General features: G+C 40.0%; 2 protein-coding genes and 1 long non-coding RNA gene across 4 annotated transcripts in view; 2 read left to right on the top strand and 1 right to left on the bottom strand.

The window, feature by feature from the left end:
- The first annotated feature begins 3 nt into the window (after nucleotides 1–3).
- pgap3 (post-GPI attachment to proteins phospholipase 3) lies at nucleotides 4–6,799 on the top strand. Its single transcript, XM_031758729.2, has 8 exons — nucleotides 4–431; nucleotides 1,779–1,876; nucleotides 2,017–2,169; nucleotides 2,934–2,996; nucleotides 3,429–3,490; nucleotides 3,695–3,831; nucleotides 4,324–4,528; nucleotides 4,663–6,799. Exons 1-8 carry the CDS (start codon nucleotides 140–142, stop codon nucleotides 4,724–4,726), a joined length of 1,074 nt encoding a protein of 357 aa, XP_031614589.1. The 5' UTR covers nucleotides 4–139; the 3' UTR covers nucleotides 4,727–6,799.
- A 5,752-nt stretch (nucleotides 6,800–12,551) lies between these two features.
- erbb2 (erb-b2 receptor tyrosine kinase 2) overlaps nucleotides 12,552–16,176 on the top strand; it is a 29,674-nt gene continuing 26,049 nt past the window's right edge. The window contains exon 1 of one of the 2 annotated variants that reach the window (XM_031758714.2): nucleotides 12,552–12,870. In XM_031758714.2, coding sequence (XP_031614574.1) covers nucleotides 12,735–12,870 — 136 coding nt within the window. In that variant the 5' untranslated portion in view covers nucleotides 12,552–12,734. The remainder of the gene's footprint in view (nucleotides 12,871–16,176) is intronic. The other variant, XM_031758717.2, reaches the window with a different exon arrangement.
- Nucleotides 12,877–14,662, bottom strand: LOC120441425. Its single transcript, XR_005614069.1, has 3 exons — nucleotides 14,421–14,662; nucleotides 13,252–13,313; nucleotides 12,877–13,096 (listed from the first exon to the last, which is right to left on the bottom strand). It is a non-coding gene; the product is annotated as an uncharacterized LOC120441425 (long non-coding RNA).

The following is a 16,176-nucleotide window of genomic DNA, read 5'->3' as shown; positions in this document are numbered from 1 at the left end:
CAGGAAACGCTGTTCGAGTTTGAAACTTGGCTGAGCTCAGGGGAGCAGAGGAAGGGTGGGCATTTCCTGGTCCAGCAGCGGTACTGTAAAACATTTCAGGCCTGGTTTGTCAGCACAAACTGGGGATGGCTCCGTGGTGATGCGCGCTGTAGGCTTCACGCCGCTGTCGTCCCGTCGTGCCTTCGTGAATCCTGACGGGCCCAGAAGAACCGCCATGGCCTCTGTGGTGTCACTCCGCGGCACATCTGTCACACTCCCCGCTGTGGTCACCGTCCTCTTGCTCCTGATGTCGGTGACCACTGTGCAGTCCTCTCAAGGCGACAAGGAGCCAGTTTACCGAGACTGTGTGAAGCAGTGTGTCCGCACAAACTGCACCGGAGCTCGGCTAAACGGCTTCCTATCTGCCCAGCCGCAGTACATGGCACTGACAGGTGAGTTGCTCTTGTCGACAGGTAAGTTAAGCTAACTTACCTTGCTAGCAGTAGATTTTTCATCAGTGCTTATTTATATTGTGGCAACTTGTACATGTATATATTTGTATAGCAACATTTGCTAACTGACCCCCATTAATTTGCTGTTTACATTCATTATATTCACTCGTGCATGCAGCTGCTTTCTGCTGATGCCTGCATGCGTGACTCTTAGTCTTCACATGTCTTTAAAAATGTGACCTTGTTTCATAGCCTTCAAGACTAAAAACCAGATTTTCAGGCTGGTCAAGCTCTCCCAACAACCCTATTGTCACCCCACCCTTCTGCCATTATTAACTTTTCTGTTCTGTGTCTACACAACTAGTTGGCCAAAAAGCAACCCCTTTAAATATTTAATTTGTTTTCTTTTATCTCTATCCTTAAAGTTGTATAAAATATCTAGGGAATGCCTTTTGTAGTTGCTTGTGTATTTAAGTTTATTCACTGCTATACAAGAATTGAAACAGCTTCCATGCTTATTTTATTGATGATCACTCAAGCTTATTTAGTGTAAGGGGAATTCAGCGTGATCCCCTGCTTTGTGAATGTAGAAGTGGTGGGATCATCCAAATATTGATACCAACGCTGGTATTGGTATCGGATCGATATTAGTGCAATAGGATCGATACTTTGTTGCTCTCCTCTAAGTTCAGTATGTAGCCCACTGGATTGTGTTTAATAATTTTGGTGAAAATGACAAAATACACCTCAAGTATGGGCTATAAAAAAAAATGTGTGAACTTTTTTGTGTTGACTGGCACGTCTATTTCATTTATAGCCTTTAGCACATTTAAACAGCAGACACTGACCCAACATGCTGTAGAGACAGGCACATTTACATTCCAGGTTTCCAAAACACCTGGTTTCAAATTGCATGAAAATCTGAAAGATGAGTTTTGTTGTGTCTGCCGGAGGTTTCTTCCTGTTAAAAGGGAGTTTTTCCTTCCCGATGTCACCAAAGTGCTTGCTCATAAGGGAGTCATCTGATTGTTAGGGTTTTCTCTGTATTATTGTAGAGTGTTTATCTTACAATATAAAGCACCTTAATGCAATTGTTGTTGTCACTATGTGCTACAAGTAAAATTGAGTTGATTTGAATTGTGTTAACTAATTATTTGTAGAAATGTAAAGAATTACAGTGATTTAGTGGTCATTAAAGTGTGTTCAGAGTTTGCAAATTAATAATGATTCAAATATCGTTATTGGTGTCAACAGTACTGGCCCTGTATTTAGTTGTATCAGATCAATACCAAAATTTGCAGCTCTGATGTGCTTGTGCTCAGCTCCTCTCTTTGTTCCTGCACCCAGGTTGGACATGCCGTGACGACTGCCGCTATCAGTGCATGTGGACCACAGTCGGCCTTTACCAGGCTGAGGGGTACAGGGTCCCACAGTTCCACGGCAAGGTTTGTTACTCAAATATCACACACTCCTACCCAAGGTTGATCAATAAAGAATGTGCTGTCCACTTTTATGTTTTCTGTGAGATTTCATTGATTTCAGTGAAATCTGAAATTATGGACAAATGATTGTTTTCCCCCTACAGTGGCCGTTTGCACGCTTCTTGTGTTTTGAGGAGCCGGCATCCGCGTTGGCCTCTCTGCTGAACGGCCTGGCTTGCCTTCTCATGCTACTGCGCTATCGGAGCACGGTGCCACGACAGAGCCCCATGTACCACACCATCAACGCCTTCTCCCTGGTGAGTCGATTTCTGTTTCCGGTTGTGATGGAGAACATAAAAAAAAAAGGGTGTGTTTGTGTTTATTGTACTTCAAAAGGGCAAAAAGTCAGTTATCTTTGTTATGCTTGATCACCAAAAGGACAAAGTTGTCTATATGCTGGCTGTCTCTGTACACTGAGATTGGATAGACTGATTTTGTGGCTGGAAATCCATAATCTGAGTCTCCCATCACAGTACATCACAAAGGTGCTCTACTGGATTGAAATGTAGTAACTGTGAAGGCCATTTGAGATGATTTGACCTTTGAATGTGTTGCACTATCTTGCTGGAAGCAGCCATGAGATTATGGTACACTGTAGCCATAAAGGGATAGACATGGACATGTTGTTTATGCCATATTTTGACCCTACCATCTGAATGTTGAAGCAGAAGTGGAGACTCATCAGAAAGGACAAAAGTTTTCAATCTTATATTAAATCTTCTTCTATAAATCGTACCCTAATTTTCCTGTTTTCAGCTGACAGGAGTGGCAGCCGGTGTGGTCTTGTGCTACTGTAGTCCATCTGCTTGACCCGTTATTTATTAACCGCCCAGCATTATACCTCAAGAAATAGTTACTAACTTAATAGAAAGCACTTCTAGATTACTTGGCCAATAGGTTGTGTTTTTTAAAATGATAAACAAAAAATGTTTTCCTATCAAAAACTTGTATGTCTGTTGCAAAAATTATCCAAACAATGAGTTATTCAGACTCTAATATTTAAATCTGTGTGTTTTGTCAGGTATCTCTCAATGCCTGGTTCTGGTCCACAGTGTTTCACACCCGGGACACCTATCTGACTGAGGTAAGGGTTTTTAAACCTCTAGTAACTTATTACCCTGAAAAAAAAAAAGTTGATTTGTGTGTATCCTACTGGGGATCTCCCATCTTTGAGTCCCGTTTTCTTCCATTTACTTGTGTTCAGTCATTTTGTTTTCTGCCAGAAACACTGTTTAAACAGTGTTTTAGAGTTTTACATGCAGTCATATGATCAAGTTTTAATAATAATAAAAAAAGCTTTACTTTAATGTACACAGAGTGAGGAAAACTGCTAATGTACATTTCAACTTGCCAGACCACCTGTTGAGACGAGCATTCTGCTCTTTGATTGGTTAATGAGCTTAGCAAATGAGCAACATCCTAATGCCATTACTGATCAACCTTCGAGCTGTGCGCAGTGTAGTTTCTGTAAACAAGCATTGGTTGACCTTAGATTTTTTTTATGTTTTTCTTACAGAAAATGGACTATTTCTGTGCAACAGCTGTCATTCTTTACTCAATCTACCTGTGCTGCGTCAGGTAAGCAAACCTTCAACGCCCAACTGTCATCCAAAACCACATTCTAGAGGGTAATCATTAATCCTGGTTCAAATATCTTCTGTTACTAGGATAAAGTTGGATTAAAAACGAGAGAGAATATTTGTCAAGTGTGGTCGTTATAACCCTTTGTCTTACTTCGCTGAATATGCTCACGTTACTTCCCTTCCTTCCTCTCTTTGCCAGAACTTTGGGCCTAAAGCAACCCGGGGTGTCCAGCATGGTGGGAGTCCTGCTCATTTTGGTCTTTACCTCACACGTGTCCTACTTGACCTTTGTCAGTTTTGACTACGGCTACAACATGGCTGCAAACGCCACAATCGGTACAGTGCATGTCCACAAGTAACATATAAGTCTGTAGATGGCTGATATGTGAGGAATCTTTTTTTTTTTTTTTTTTTACTTTTCCATGCGGTCCAGCTTTTATTCTCTCAACTGTAGAATAGTTTGTGATGTAGCAGCTACAGTGGACTATACTGACGATCAGCCAGAGGTGAACTGAATCAGTCTGCTTAATAAATCCAAACTTTCAAGGACAGACTGGAAGGCTTGTTTTTTTGTTTGTTTGTTTGTTTTTCTTGCAAGCAAGCATCGCTATGCTGCTGTTCTTACATTTAAAGCCCTGCAGTAATCTATTTTAGCATATATTTCTTGTTATAGCAACTTAACCAACCTGTGCTTCCTCATTAGAAATTCCTAATTATGTTTTAAACCCCTTTATATGATCGTCTCATTCACTGCTGTCCTTCAAGCATCAGCTCCTTCAAATATCTGTCATGTAATGTTCTCTGCTTATCTTTTTTGGGCTTTTAAAGGCATGGTAAACCTCCTGTGGTGGCTCTGTTGGTGCTGGCAGAACCGGCGGACCCTGCCGTACTGGTGGAAGTGTGGCCTGGTGGTGATGCTGCTCCACGGTCTGGCCCTGCTGGAGCTTCTGGACTTTCCCCCACTGCTTTGGGTCTTAGATGCCCACGCTGTTTGGCACCTCAGCACCATCCCAGTGCATTTCCTTTTCTACAGGTTTGTAAAAAAATATGTGAGAGATGGAATTGCGGCTGAAAACAAGTGTTTTGGCACTAATACTGAGAGAAATGTTAGGGGAATCAGATGCACCTACCTTATGGTGAATGATTGTTACTTTGTTCTTCCTCCAGTTTCCTCATAGATGACAGCCTCTACTTACTAAACACAGAGAAGTTGGGTGTTAAAGTCGAGTAGGAGGAGCTCTTCGCCTCTTCACCTTGCCTACACCTTCGCACCTTTCCAGTCAGGGCAGCGGGACACCCGAACACTGAAGTAGCTCAGCCTCCCAGATGACATGCATGATATCTCCACGACTTTCATCAAAGCAGACTTTGTTTACATTTTTTAAATTTTATTTTCTTGTTATTTATTTGGCGTAAATTCTCGTTTAAAACAAAAACAACCACACGATGTATGACGCTCACTCCACTTTGCCTTGTAATGATGATGCGTGCTACCTTTCTTTCTCCATCATTCGTAAGCGCACGACAGGATGAAGCAAAGTATTGATTTCGACCCAGAGCAGACCCAACTCTTCACTCCAAGCGCTCCTCTGGGTTTTGTGTATTTGTGCGAGTTCCCAATCCCATAATTTTGACACTCACCAGCCTCTTTGGACATCCAAACAGCAGTTTGATGCGCTGACAATAGATGGCACCCTATCATTGGTCGGGCCTCTCGGTGTGGCGGAGCAACATGTGTTGGGTTCCATGTGTGCCGAAAGTGGACTGGCAGACACAAGCGAGGTGCCCCCCGGTGAAGGGGGGCCGGCAGCTGATTGTTCCAGAGCGAGAGAAACGGGTGGGGGGGGATGTTGGAGGCCATTCTAGCTGACTGTGTTTTTCTCCCTCCCCCCTCACACCTTTATTTTTGTGCCTCTCTTGTTTCCACTGTGCTTTTGTTTGTTGCCGTGTCCTTCATTGTCACTCCGATTTTTATTTTTGTTTTAATCACCTGCCTTCTTTTTAAAAAATTCTGATGTTGACCAATTTGTGCTTTAATTTGTTGGCAGTTTTGCTTACTTTGGTTGCTTGATTTTTCTTTTTTCCTTTTACATTTTGGTGATTTTTGGAAGTATTGTAAGTGTTTTTAGTTTTATTCACCTGGATTGCCTTTTAGTGTGAGGAATGATTGAGGTAGGAATAATGAGCAATGCAACAGGAAGCTGTCTGTTTTTTATGTTTTTTGTTGTCATTTTTTCCTGCATAAAGTTTCTTATTCAGGGCTTAGTTGGTGTGCGAGTGTGTGTGAGTGAATGAGCTGTTGTATACCCATTAATTTTGACTTGGTTGCAATTCTTTCTGCAGTATTTTAAACATCCTCCATCCACAAATCAGCCTTACACACTGCATTATAACTTGCGTATCACTGAGCATGTTAAGCTTTGAATTCATTCCATGTACACCTTCGTCCTTCAGAGCTTCCCTTCCATGCGTGCACTTTACATGGGGGTGTGTGTGCACTTACTGTGCTTGTGTGTGAAACTGCGCCCATGCCTTTGTACTGCTGTGTGAGAATGTGAACAATGACCAGTATGTGTGTACATGTTGCCTTGACAGGACATTGTATTGTTTTTTTTGTTGTTGTCGTCGTTTTTTAGCATCATAGACTGGATCACCGAGTGTGAGAGAGCTAGATCATGCTGATGTGTGAGCGCATATATGTTGAAGGATTGCTGCATGAATGCGTGTGAGAAGACGGGTATATTTAGCTTCGCTGACAGCCTGCGATGGGGGTGGGGGAAGACAAGAGGACAAAATGCACGGAGAGGTTTGGGTGGCAAAAAGATTCCTGAAATCACCACAGAGACACTGAACAGTTATGAATAGAACAGACTATATATAATGTATACAGTGTTTATTATTGCAGAAAAATGGTTTATATTCTCAGATGGAGTGCGAGATGTATCAGCCCCTTTTATTTGAGCACTTTTAAAGAGAAAACTGTCCATTTAACACAAAATCTTTGCCTGTTCTCTACCAAAATCCTTTTGTTCACAGATCAGAAAATAGTGTTTTCACTGTAATAAAATCTGTTTGAATAACTTAAATATTTCCTGAAGAGCTGGCAGAAAACACTCCAGTTTTTGCTGTGATTTCATCCCATTGTTCCGTTTCTTTCTTGCCGGTAACCGCATCCCTTCTCTCATTCGTCTGCTGCCCCCTGCCTGCTGCCCTGTGCACTGTCACCTCTCTAACCAAGTGTACTTTCCTCCACCTCACATCTAATGTTTGACCAAAAAAATAAAAAAAATCTTCAGTAATGGAATAAATAAAATTGTTCTTTGTTGAGAAGAAATTAAGCAGGGGTTGGGTTTTTTCTGCACCTAGGATTTATCCTGTCTTTATATTGCACAAATTCAGCTTTACCCCATATGATTAAATATGAAAAAAAAGTATTCAAAATACTAGCAAACAATAGAGTATGTGGTATGTGTGCATTGAGGAATGCAGTAAAATATGCCAATGGTATTTGCTCTCTTGTGTCTCGCTGCTCTGCGATGTGGCAAACGCCATTCAGCAGCTGTTGTCCGAGAGCTGCCACTTCATAGCTGTCTTACAGAAACCATCACTCCATCTGTAGACTGAAAACGTTTCAGTTGCACAGGATTGTAAAGACACCATTTTTAACCCTTCCACTGGGATTTCTCTGCGTTGCACTGGTGTAAACGTTTCTCAAGTGGATGCATGAATGGTAAAAATGCACAAGCAGAAACATTCAAAGTACTACAAGTGCTATCAGGTAAACGCACTCTGGTGGATCACATTACAAGCTTTGTTCCTAGTGAATACAGCTGAATGCTGCAAATGTTTATGTCCATGAGGGCAGGAAAAATAACTAAAAACTACTGGAAATGTTAATTATATAATATAGTATTTGATTCCTTGCTGAGCACAAAGTCTCGTTGGTTAAAATCATGAAGTGTTACGATAGTATTTAGACTTTTAGTGGATGTGTTCCTGTGAACTGTGGTGTGGTTATGCTAGCGCTGGCCCACAACCTGACCTAAGTCTTTGTACCGATAAATAACCTCTGCTCTGCACTCGCCTTCAGGGTTGTTTTTTTTTTTAATGTTAGTGTTGAATAGAGCAGTGTTTCAGTGCCTGTGAAGTGCAAGGACAGAGGGGAAATTACAGCAAAGCTGATATCCTTTTATAGTTCAGAAAACATGTGATGTAAAGTCTCTGGAAAGCATATGAGGTTATATTTTACAGTAAAAAGATGTTTATGGGAACTCTAAAGTAGCAGTTTTAATGGCAAACAAACCTAAAGATTTTTAATACAGTACAGTCATTTTTTACAGTAAGAGCTTGATTTTGTAAGTTACATTTGGAATAATAATTTTTTTTAAATGGTGGCAAATCCAGCTGTCAGACACACATTCCTAGTATACACTCTTTTCCCTTAATTCTTCATGGCATCGACTGAAAAAGGTGCTTGAAACATTCTTTAGAGATTTTGGTTCATATTGACATGACAGCATCGCACAGTTGCTGCAGATTTGCCACATCAATGATGAGCCTCTCACATTCATCCACATCCAAAACGTCTATTGGATTGGAATCTGGTGATTGTAGAGGCCATTTGAGAACAGTGAACTCATTGTGATGTTCCAGAGACCAGTTTGAGATGACTGAACTTTGACACCTTAGGCATGTTATCCTGCTGGAAGCAGCCACCAGAAGATCACACACTGTGGTCATAAAGGGATGGATATGGTTAGAAACAACACGCAGGTAAGCTGAATTAGTCAGGAGGAGCCCAAATATATCTCTAACACCACCAGCAGCCTGAACTGTTGATCCATGACATGGTGAATTCATGGTTTCATGTTGTTTGCACCACATTCTGACCCTACCATCTGATTGTCACAGTAGAAATTTAGACTCATCAGATCCAGCAGCTCTTTTTCAAGCCTCTGTTGTTCAGGTTTGGTTTGCTTGACTTCCTGTTAGCTGACAGGAATGGCACCCGGTGTGGTCTTCTGCTGCTGTAGACAATGTGCTTCCACAGATCCTGTAAACAGAGGTTATTTTAGTTGCTGTTGCCATCCTATCAGCTCAAAGGAGTCTGGTTGTTCCCCTCTGACCTCTGATATGAACTGCAGCTCACTGGTTATGTTCTCGCTTTTAAACCATTCTACAGATCGTTGTTTGGGAAACTCCCAGCAGATCAGTAGTTTCTGACATATTCAGACCATGCCATGCTGAAACTCACCGAAATCATCTTTCTTCCCCATTCTCATGTTCAGTTTTCAGGTTGTTTTGACCATGTCTACATGCCTAAATGCACTGAGCTGTTTATCCACTTCACAGGCCTGTGAGTGTCTCTTACAAAGCACTGATGTATTTCCATTTCCTCCCATGTATACTTATAAAAGTTTAAGTAATCCTTCATTTTTCTTGCATTTAGGTGGATGATTTGAAGGAGTGTTGCTACACTAAACCTGTGTTAAAATGCATGAAATGCTCACAGCTAGAGGTATCAACAGAGCAGGACAAGTGAGTAGAGAAGTGACATGTTTGTCCCTCCCCTGTTACACTGCAGTCTAAAGGGCTTGCTGACCTTGTACTATTTGTGCCAGTGATATATGCACAGATACCTTCATTGTGTCTCCGATATAATCAAGACAAATTCCTTTAGACTTGTATTTGGATTTATGAGCAGCAGTGGGAAACAATATGGTTTTCTTGTCCTTGAAGAGTCCCGCACTGTATTTCTTATTTCTTCTCTCATGCCAAATCTAAAAACTTGGCCAGTCAGGGGAACTGAACTATGAGTGAATTTATGATGTTCTTTGGTAATGACTTCTTTTCTGTATATTTTCACTGTGCTTCACTGCAGTTGTCCTTGGACTCTCTCACTTGAACACATTATCTCTCACCCACTTCCTGGCCTCCTCACCTTTTAACCCACACAGACCTCTTTTTTTTTTACACACGTTTTATGTGTTCCTGAGAATTACAGCCACGTTTTCTGAAGCAATTTCCACCATCAAGTGTGATGAAAATTGCTGACTACTGGATCGGGTTTTATTGTAGCACAGCTTGCTAAAACGAGGAGTTGCATACAGAGCCAACAAACACTTAAAGTTTAAGACTTAAAGTTCACTGCTGGGAAAATCTTCCAACCAGAATACTAAACTGACTGCATCCCTCAGGAGCAGATGACTTTTTTTTCTGTGGGAACTAAATATTTCAGCCTCACTAGCACCACTCAGCTTCGCGAACGGTCCGCAACTTGTGGTCTGTGTGGCTCAGTGTGTAGCTTATTGTTGTTTTCTGATAGCTCTGTGCAGGAGGCTGGACTCTGACCCGGGCTTCTGTGGGTGGGGAGAGACGATAGATTGGGATGAATAGAGTTTATTCTTCCTCCTTCGACTCCTGATTTGTGACCGTGAATGAAGAGCATGAGAAAAGCGGGAGAAATATGAAGACACTCCAATCTTGTATCACGCAAAGAATTCACTTTTTTTTTTTATAAATTCAACAGTCCCCTGATCTAAAATGTTGATTTGATTCATTCCTTAAATATTAATAAAGTTTTAATAGTCAAACATACTGATATACAAAGCAAGACTTACATCTAAAAATGTGCCAGTTTGCAAAAATAAACACATCGATATCAGTCAGTGTGATTCATAATGAAATAATGCAGCTAAGAGTGTAATCGTTGCCTCGATACATTTCAGATAATTTTTTTCATGTAACCAGTTTTCACATTTAATAATTCAAACAGGGAGTTTTACAACTTCTACAAAACAAAATGAAACTCTAATTAAACATGTTTGAATTTGTTAATTACGCGTTTTGACACAGTTATTGTAAAATGTGTCGTTCTTTTAAACGGGCATTTAATACTACACGTCAAATTGGTGAAATATTGTGTTAGTGGGATAATTGTTATGTAATTGTTCTAAATAAACTCTTGATGTAGGTCTTTCCTTATATGATAATGCACATTTTATGTAATTTTTGAAAAAACAGGCAATTTAACTTGAACATTTTTCAAATATCCTGATGTCCCCTTTTAATCTGAAATGTATTCACATTGTAAGGTTTCATGGATGTTTGGGGATCAGTATTACATCATGGATGTGGTGTAAGAAGTTACTTACTGTCATGTAGATAATTTGCATTATTATAGATCTGCCGTGGTCCTGGGTTTTGGACCCAGCATTTTAAGTTTTTAAGTTAAAGTTTATGTTTTCAGTTCAGGGGTTTCTTTATTTTTCTTGTACTTATAGTATAGTCTGGTGTTAGTCATTGTTTCTTTGAGATCTAGTCTCTTTTATTTATTTATTTTTTATATCTCATCCCTTGTGCCTTAGTTTATTTTCACCAGTGTTCATTCGTGTTAATTTACTGTGTAAATGTGTGTCTAGTCTGTAATTGTTATTTCCTTAGTTTCATTCTCCAGATTCTGTTTACTTGTGCCTAGATTTCTCCCAGTAGTGTTCACTTCCCTTGATTAGCACCCAGCGTGTGAGTTTTTATAGTCCTGTGTTTCCTTTGTTCATTGTTAAATTGTCTGTTTGTTATCCTCTTGTGTTTCCAGCCTATTTCCAGTCGGATTTTGTTTCTCCTGTTAGACCTCTGTTATTTAAATTCTCCTTGTGGACTTCTTGAATGTGTTTTGGACTTTTCTTCACCTTTAATAGAGGTAATTTTCTGTTTTACATCTGCCTGCCTCAGAGTCCTGCATCCATCCAGAACCTGCTTATCATAACAAGCTGCCCAGAAATATATAAGTAATTAAAATCATCCTGAGGTGCAACAGTGTTATTTACATCAATGAGTAAGTAATTATGAAAACACCCTTCTACATAATCTGCATGTTTACTGGAGGTGCTTTAAATGTGTGATGGTTATACAGCCGTTGCATTACTAAGTTACTTAACAATTATTACTACTTTTACATAATCAGATTATTTTTTTTAACTTTCCAAAATAATCGACCAACACAAAATTATGTTTAAACTCTTGTAAAGCACCACTTTTCATGTTATACAGTCATAGTATGGTTCAGGGACTGAAAATCACAGCCAGGCTTTTCAAAGTCAATGCTCTATACAAAAAATATTTACCCCCAAAATTCTAACTTTAAGTAATTTGATTACATGTAAATGTACAGTGTGAAACATTTAATGCAATCTGGTGAATGAAATGTATTTGATTGTTATGTGGTCAGCTTACACCAAGCATATTTCCCTTAATGGTTAATTATTTGAATAAATAAACCTTTGAGTTTACACATTTCAAGTGCATTTTATTCAAACTTAACCCTTCATATTTGAGGGTCAAGAATACTTTTTGAGAGCCCAGATTTTGCTTCTCATAAACACAGGGTGTATCTAAAGAAATCATCAGATTGCAAAAGGTTAGGTATTTTTTTAAAGCAATGGACACAGAAGTTTGTGGTAAAATTTTTTTTAAATACATTGCTGAAAATAAAGTTTAAAATAACAAAACTTACAACTTGTTCACAAGTGTTTAGTGTGTCCTCTTCTGGATGCACGGCACATGTCCATACGAAAGGCAAACTCGTCCCATACTTTTGCGGGCATGTCTGGAGTCACTGCTGTTGTTTTGCTACCCACAGACAACCGTGCAAAACTCACAAATCCGCTTTTTTGACCGTTTCCAGTGAAGGGCTGTGGAATTAAAGCACTTTGAAATCAGATGATTTTTTTTGTTCTTTTTTGGATACACCCTGTATGCTGACCCCCACCCCACCCCTCTGTGGCACCCTACTGTAAAAAATCCCGGAAACGCCCCTGCATATAGCCAATTTGACTTTTCCCCTTTACTTGCAAGCGATAGAAGGCATACTGAAATTTTTAAAAAGATGGTAGCATATTCACAGATTATGCATGAACGGGGTAAATGCTTTAATTGTTCTCCATATTTAACACTTTGATCCACTTGAGCCCTCTGAGGAGAAATAAGCGCAATTAAAGTTTGAAGGTAATTTTTAGACATAATTAGAATGAAACGTGTTATAGGGTTAAGTAAGTCAGACCGGAGTGAGGGCGGGTTGACTGAACCTGCCACTCCCCGTTCAGGCCTTCACGCTACGGGAGCGCGCCTCCGCTCCTGTTACGCGCTTACTACCAACAGGCAGGGAATTCATGAGAGGAAGTAACTGAGATTCGGACACGAACAACAACTCCACACGGTGCCAGAAACGACAGTAGCTCTAAATGAGATGCAAAAACTTCATCTCTGTTCCCCCCAGATGGACTAGAAGCGCCGGGTCTGCGCAGATGGAGGCGGCGAGAAGTTTGCTGTTTGTCGGGGCCGTGCTGCTCGGAGTGACGGGCGCTTCAGGCAGAGAAGGTGGGTAACTTTCAGCGCTTTTCCCCTGTCTGTAATACCTCCGCCGTCGGCAAAATAGAACCACGGAGCGTCGGGGAGATGGCACAGGAGTGTGCTGGCTGTAATTTCAGGAAATGCTGGAGGTTTTTTTCTGGTCCGGAGGACTACATTCCTCCGTGACTCCTCAGCCGGGTCCTCTCAGCCCTCCTGGGATTTATGAAGGGCTGATTATGAGGAAAAATCACACCTGTCACAAAACAGCCTCGCTTTAGATTTACAGTTTGGACCAAAATAATTTTTAAAAAGATTTAAAAAATAAATAAACACAAATCTCTAATCTTGCAACACTTTGACTTGCTCAAATAAACACAGAGCAGAGACTCAGGTAAGAAATATGAGAACCTGCTTTGCAGCTTTGCGACACAACTGACTTGTGCACTGCAGGCGGACGGTTCGTGGCTTTGCTGTAAACACAAACAAAAACAAGACACTAAACAGGCAGTGCATTGTGGGCCAAGGATCATGACGATGTCAATTATTCACTCCTGGCTCTAAAAGGGGGACATTGTGCGATAGAGGGGCCACTTGTCACACTTGGAGCTTGAGTACGTGCCAGTAAAACAAGAGCTAACTGGAAGGTGCAAAAGAGCTGCAAATCATATTTTTGCTTGTTTTTCATTTTATTATAGGTTTTGGGGGGATAATAATAATTTATAATAATAAATAATATAATTTAATGCTTGATCTGGTGGTCAGTCAGTACTTGGACTTGAGATATTTAATTAGTTAACTGAGAAAATGATTGGTTGTGCAGATTAATGGGTGCATATGGACCTGTGTAGATCTATTTTAGGTGTATTTGGGGAGATCAATAATCCCCGGCCAGCTGCTTTTAAAAGCAGTTTTATTGGCACATGCTAATAGAAAAATGAATCTGAACTCAATAACAATTTATTCTACAGTGCTCACTTTATTGACATACAGCTGTTGGCTTTCATTGATGTGCACAAAATAAAGAAAGAGCCCCCTTTGGGGTTTTTCATTCAAGTCCCCCTCACAACTAAAATGACTAATGTAAGTACAAACAACTGTCTGTTTTATTAGCTGCTCTCTCCCTCTCTCTCTCTCACACACACACACACACACACACACACACACACACACACACACACACACAAACAAAGCCTATAGTCACAGGTGAAGTGATTTTCAACTATGACTGCATTGTTGGTGGGAACTGGTTGGTGCACTTTACTCAATCTGTGAAGCATCAGTTCAGGACGAGCGCTCCAACTGGCTCCAGAGTGAATCTCAGCAGTCTTACTTTCAGTTATGAAGTATTATTAAAGTGTTATATCACACACAGCACACACTCTTTCACCTCCCCGTCCCCGTGCCTGTGTGTGTGTCTGTGTTCAGTGGCCTTTGTATCCATAGAGTTCGTGCCCTCGTCACACTCTAGTGAAGCTCACTGTGCACTGATTAAGTCTTACTGAAGTGGCCTCAGTGATAGGCTAACTCAGCCTGCTGTGACTCACCAGTCTAGACTGCATGTTACTGATCTAACTCACCCGGAGATGAGAGCGGGACCACCGGAGAGGCATCGCTGCTGTCCTCCGAGGAGACTTTCAGCCTCTTCTTCCGTATGTCTTCTCTTCACCCGGCTCTAAGAGTATAGTGGGAAAATCCTCGGAGGAAATAAAGTGTTAGACAAATAAAGTGTCATCAGTGTGACACTCAGAAATACTGCTGACACCTTCTAAACTCTCAGTATTTAAACGATTGCCTCAGCTACCTGTTTGTGTTAGCAGAATGAAATCATGGGGAAATAATTAAAAGAAACCCTGTTATTTTCACTATTTATTAACTTCCCTGTAATTCATAATAGGTCTGTAACAGTGATACTCAACTTGCGGCTCACAGGCCAAATCAGGCTCGGCGTAGGGTGCTGGCCAGCTCTCTATAAAACTAAAGAGGTTGCAGTTATTTTTAATGTAGTGTAAACTTTCAAAGCATCCATAACTAAAATGCAGTAGCATCTCATGAGCGCGGTGAAATTATTATGCATCATAAGGGCCAAAAAGCCCTTCCAACAAGGCCATTCATTTGGAAATAAATGATTTAAAAGAAAGGAGTTTGCTCTTTTTACGGCCCATTCATTCAATCTGATAACTATTATAAATATATTAAAAATTCTGCTTATTAAACAACCTTTTGTTTGATGTGGTGTTTGTAAAAACTCCCTCCAGGTAAAGCATGTAACGTATCCCATGTCTGCACGATGTTGCAAGTAAGGAGCTACGGGTAAAAATGCTGTTTCAAACCCTCGATTCCAAACTTAGAAACAAAGAATCGTGTTGTATTTTCAGTACAATATAAACAAAAACCATAACATGTTTTCCAGGGTTATTTAATTAATTAAATATAATTTCTGTCCCTCATAAAATAAGGAGTTGATGAGAGAGATCATTCAAATGAAAACTAGCACAAAATTGCTAAATATGAAGCTAGCACATTCATCCATAATGGAGAATAGTGCTGGGCGATATGACAATATATATCGTGTGGACGATAGAAAAGTGTCAAACATAATATTCCAGACTTGCAGCAACAAAAACAATATTCCAGAAACACGCTTTGCCGATCCGATCAGCTGTTCATAACACTTCCTACTTGGAATATAAGTCAGCGCGAACTATTGCATGTCCGCCATTACCTGTCCGAAACCGGAAGTGACGTCATTTCGCGGAAAATGTAGTTTTTTACTTTTTATAGCCTATGTTGGTGTTTTTAAAAGTCATGTTTGACTTTATGCTTTTCTGTATCGTTTCCGGGATGCTTAGAAGTCAAATTACACTGTTGGAAATAGTTTATTTTGATGCACATGCTGTTTTTTTGCAAATTTGCATTATAATATTTATTTTCATTTTTCCTGTAGTATATAAAAATTAGTGTATCTCAAAAATAAAACTATGAAGACACTCAAAATAAATTTCTCGTGGTTGGAAACTATTTTGTGCAACTTTCTTGTATTTACAGTTTTGAGGGATAAGCCTCTTAAATTTCTCTAACTAGAAATAGATGTAAAAAAAAAAAAAAAAAAAAAAAAAAAAAAAAAAACGATTTTCAATTTTTTTGTAGTTTATTGCACTTTTTTGCAATTTATGTAGTTACTATGGACTTAATGCATACATATCATTAAAATTTGGGATATAACGGTTGTATTGATGTATAGCAACTTGAAATGCTCCCACAAATGGCACTACAGCATGTAAAATGTAAAGATAAGCTCTGGCGGACTTGGTCTCATGGTAGGTCTTAAAGGGT

Source organism: Oreochromis aureus, linkage group 8, assembly GCF_013358895.1.
Source record: "Oreochromis aureus strain Israel breed Guangdong linkage group 8, ZZ_aureus, whole genome shotgun sequence".
NCBI lineage: Eukaryota > Metazoa > Chordata > Actinopteri > Cichliformes > Cichlidae > Oreochromis > Oreochromis aureus.
This window is presented reverse-complemented; position numbering and strand designations above follow the sequence as displayed.

Bases quoted from the DNA above. Each gene is read 5' to 3' on its own strand.
- pgap3 (XM_031758729.2), top strand. From the start codon at position 140: ATGCGCGCTGTAGGCTTCACGCCGCTGTCGTCCCGTCGTGCCTTCGTG. The intron at 1,877-2,016 runs GTTTGTTACTCA...TTCCCCCTACAG, and splicing joins TCCCACAGTTCCACGGCAAG to TGGCCGTTTGCACGCTTCTT. The intron at 2,997-3,428 runs GTAAGGGTTTTT...TTTTTCTTACAG, and splicing joins GGGACACCTATCTGACTGAG to AAAATGGACTATTTCTGTGC.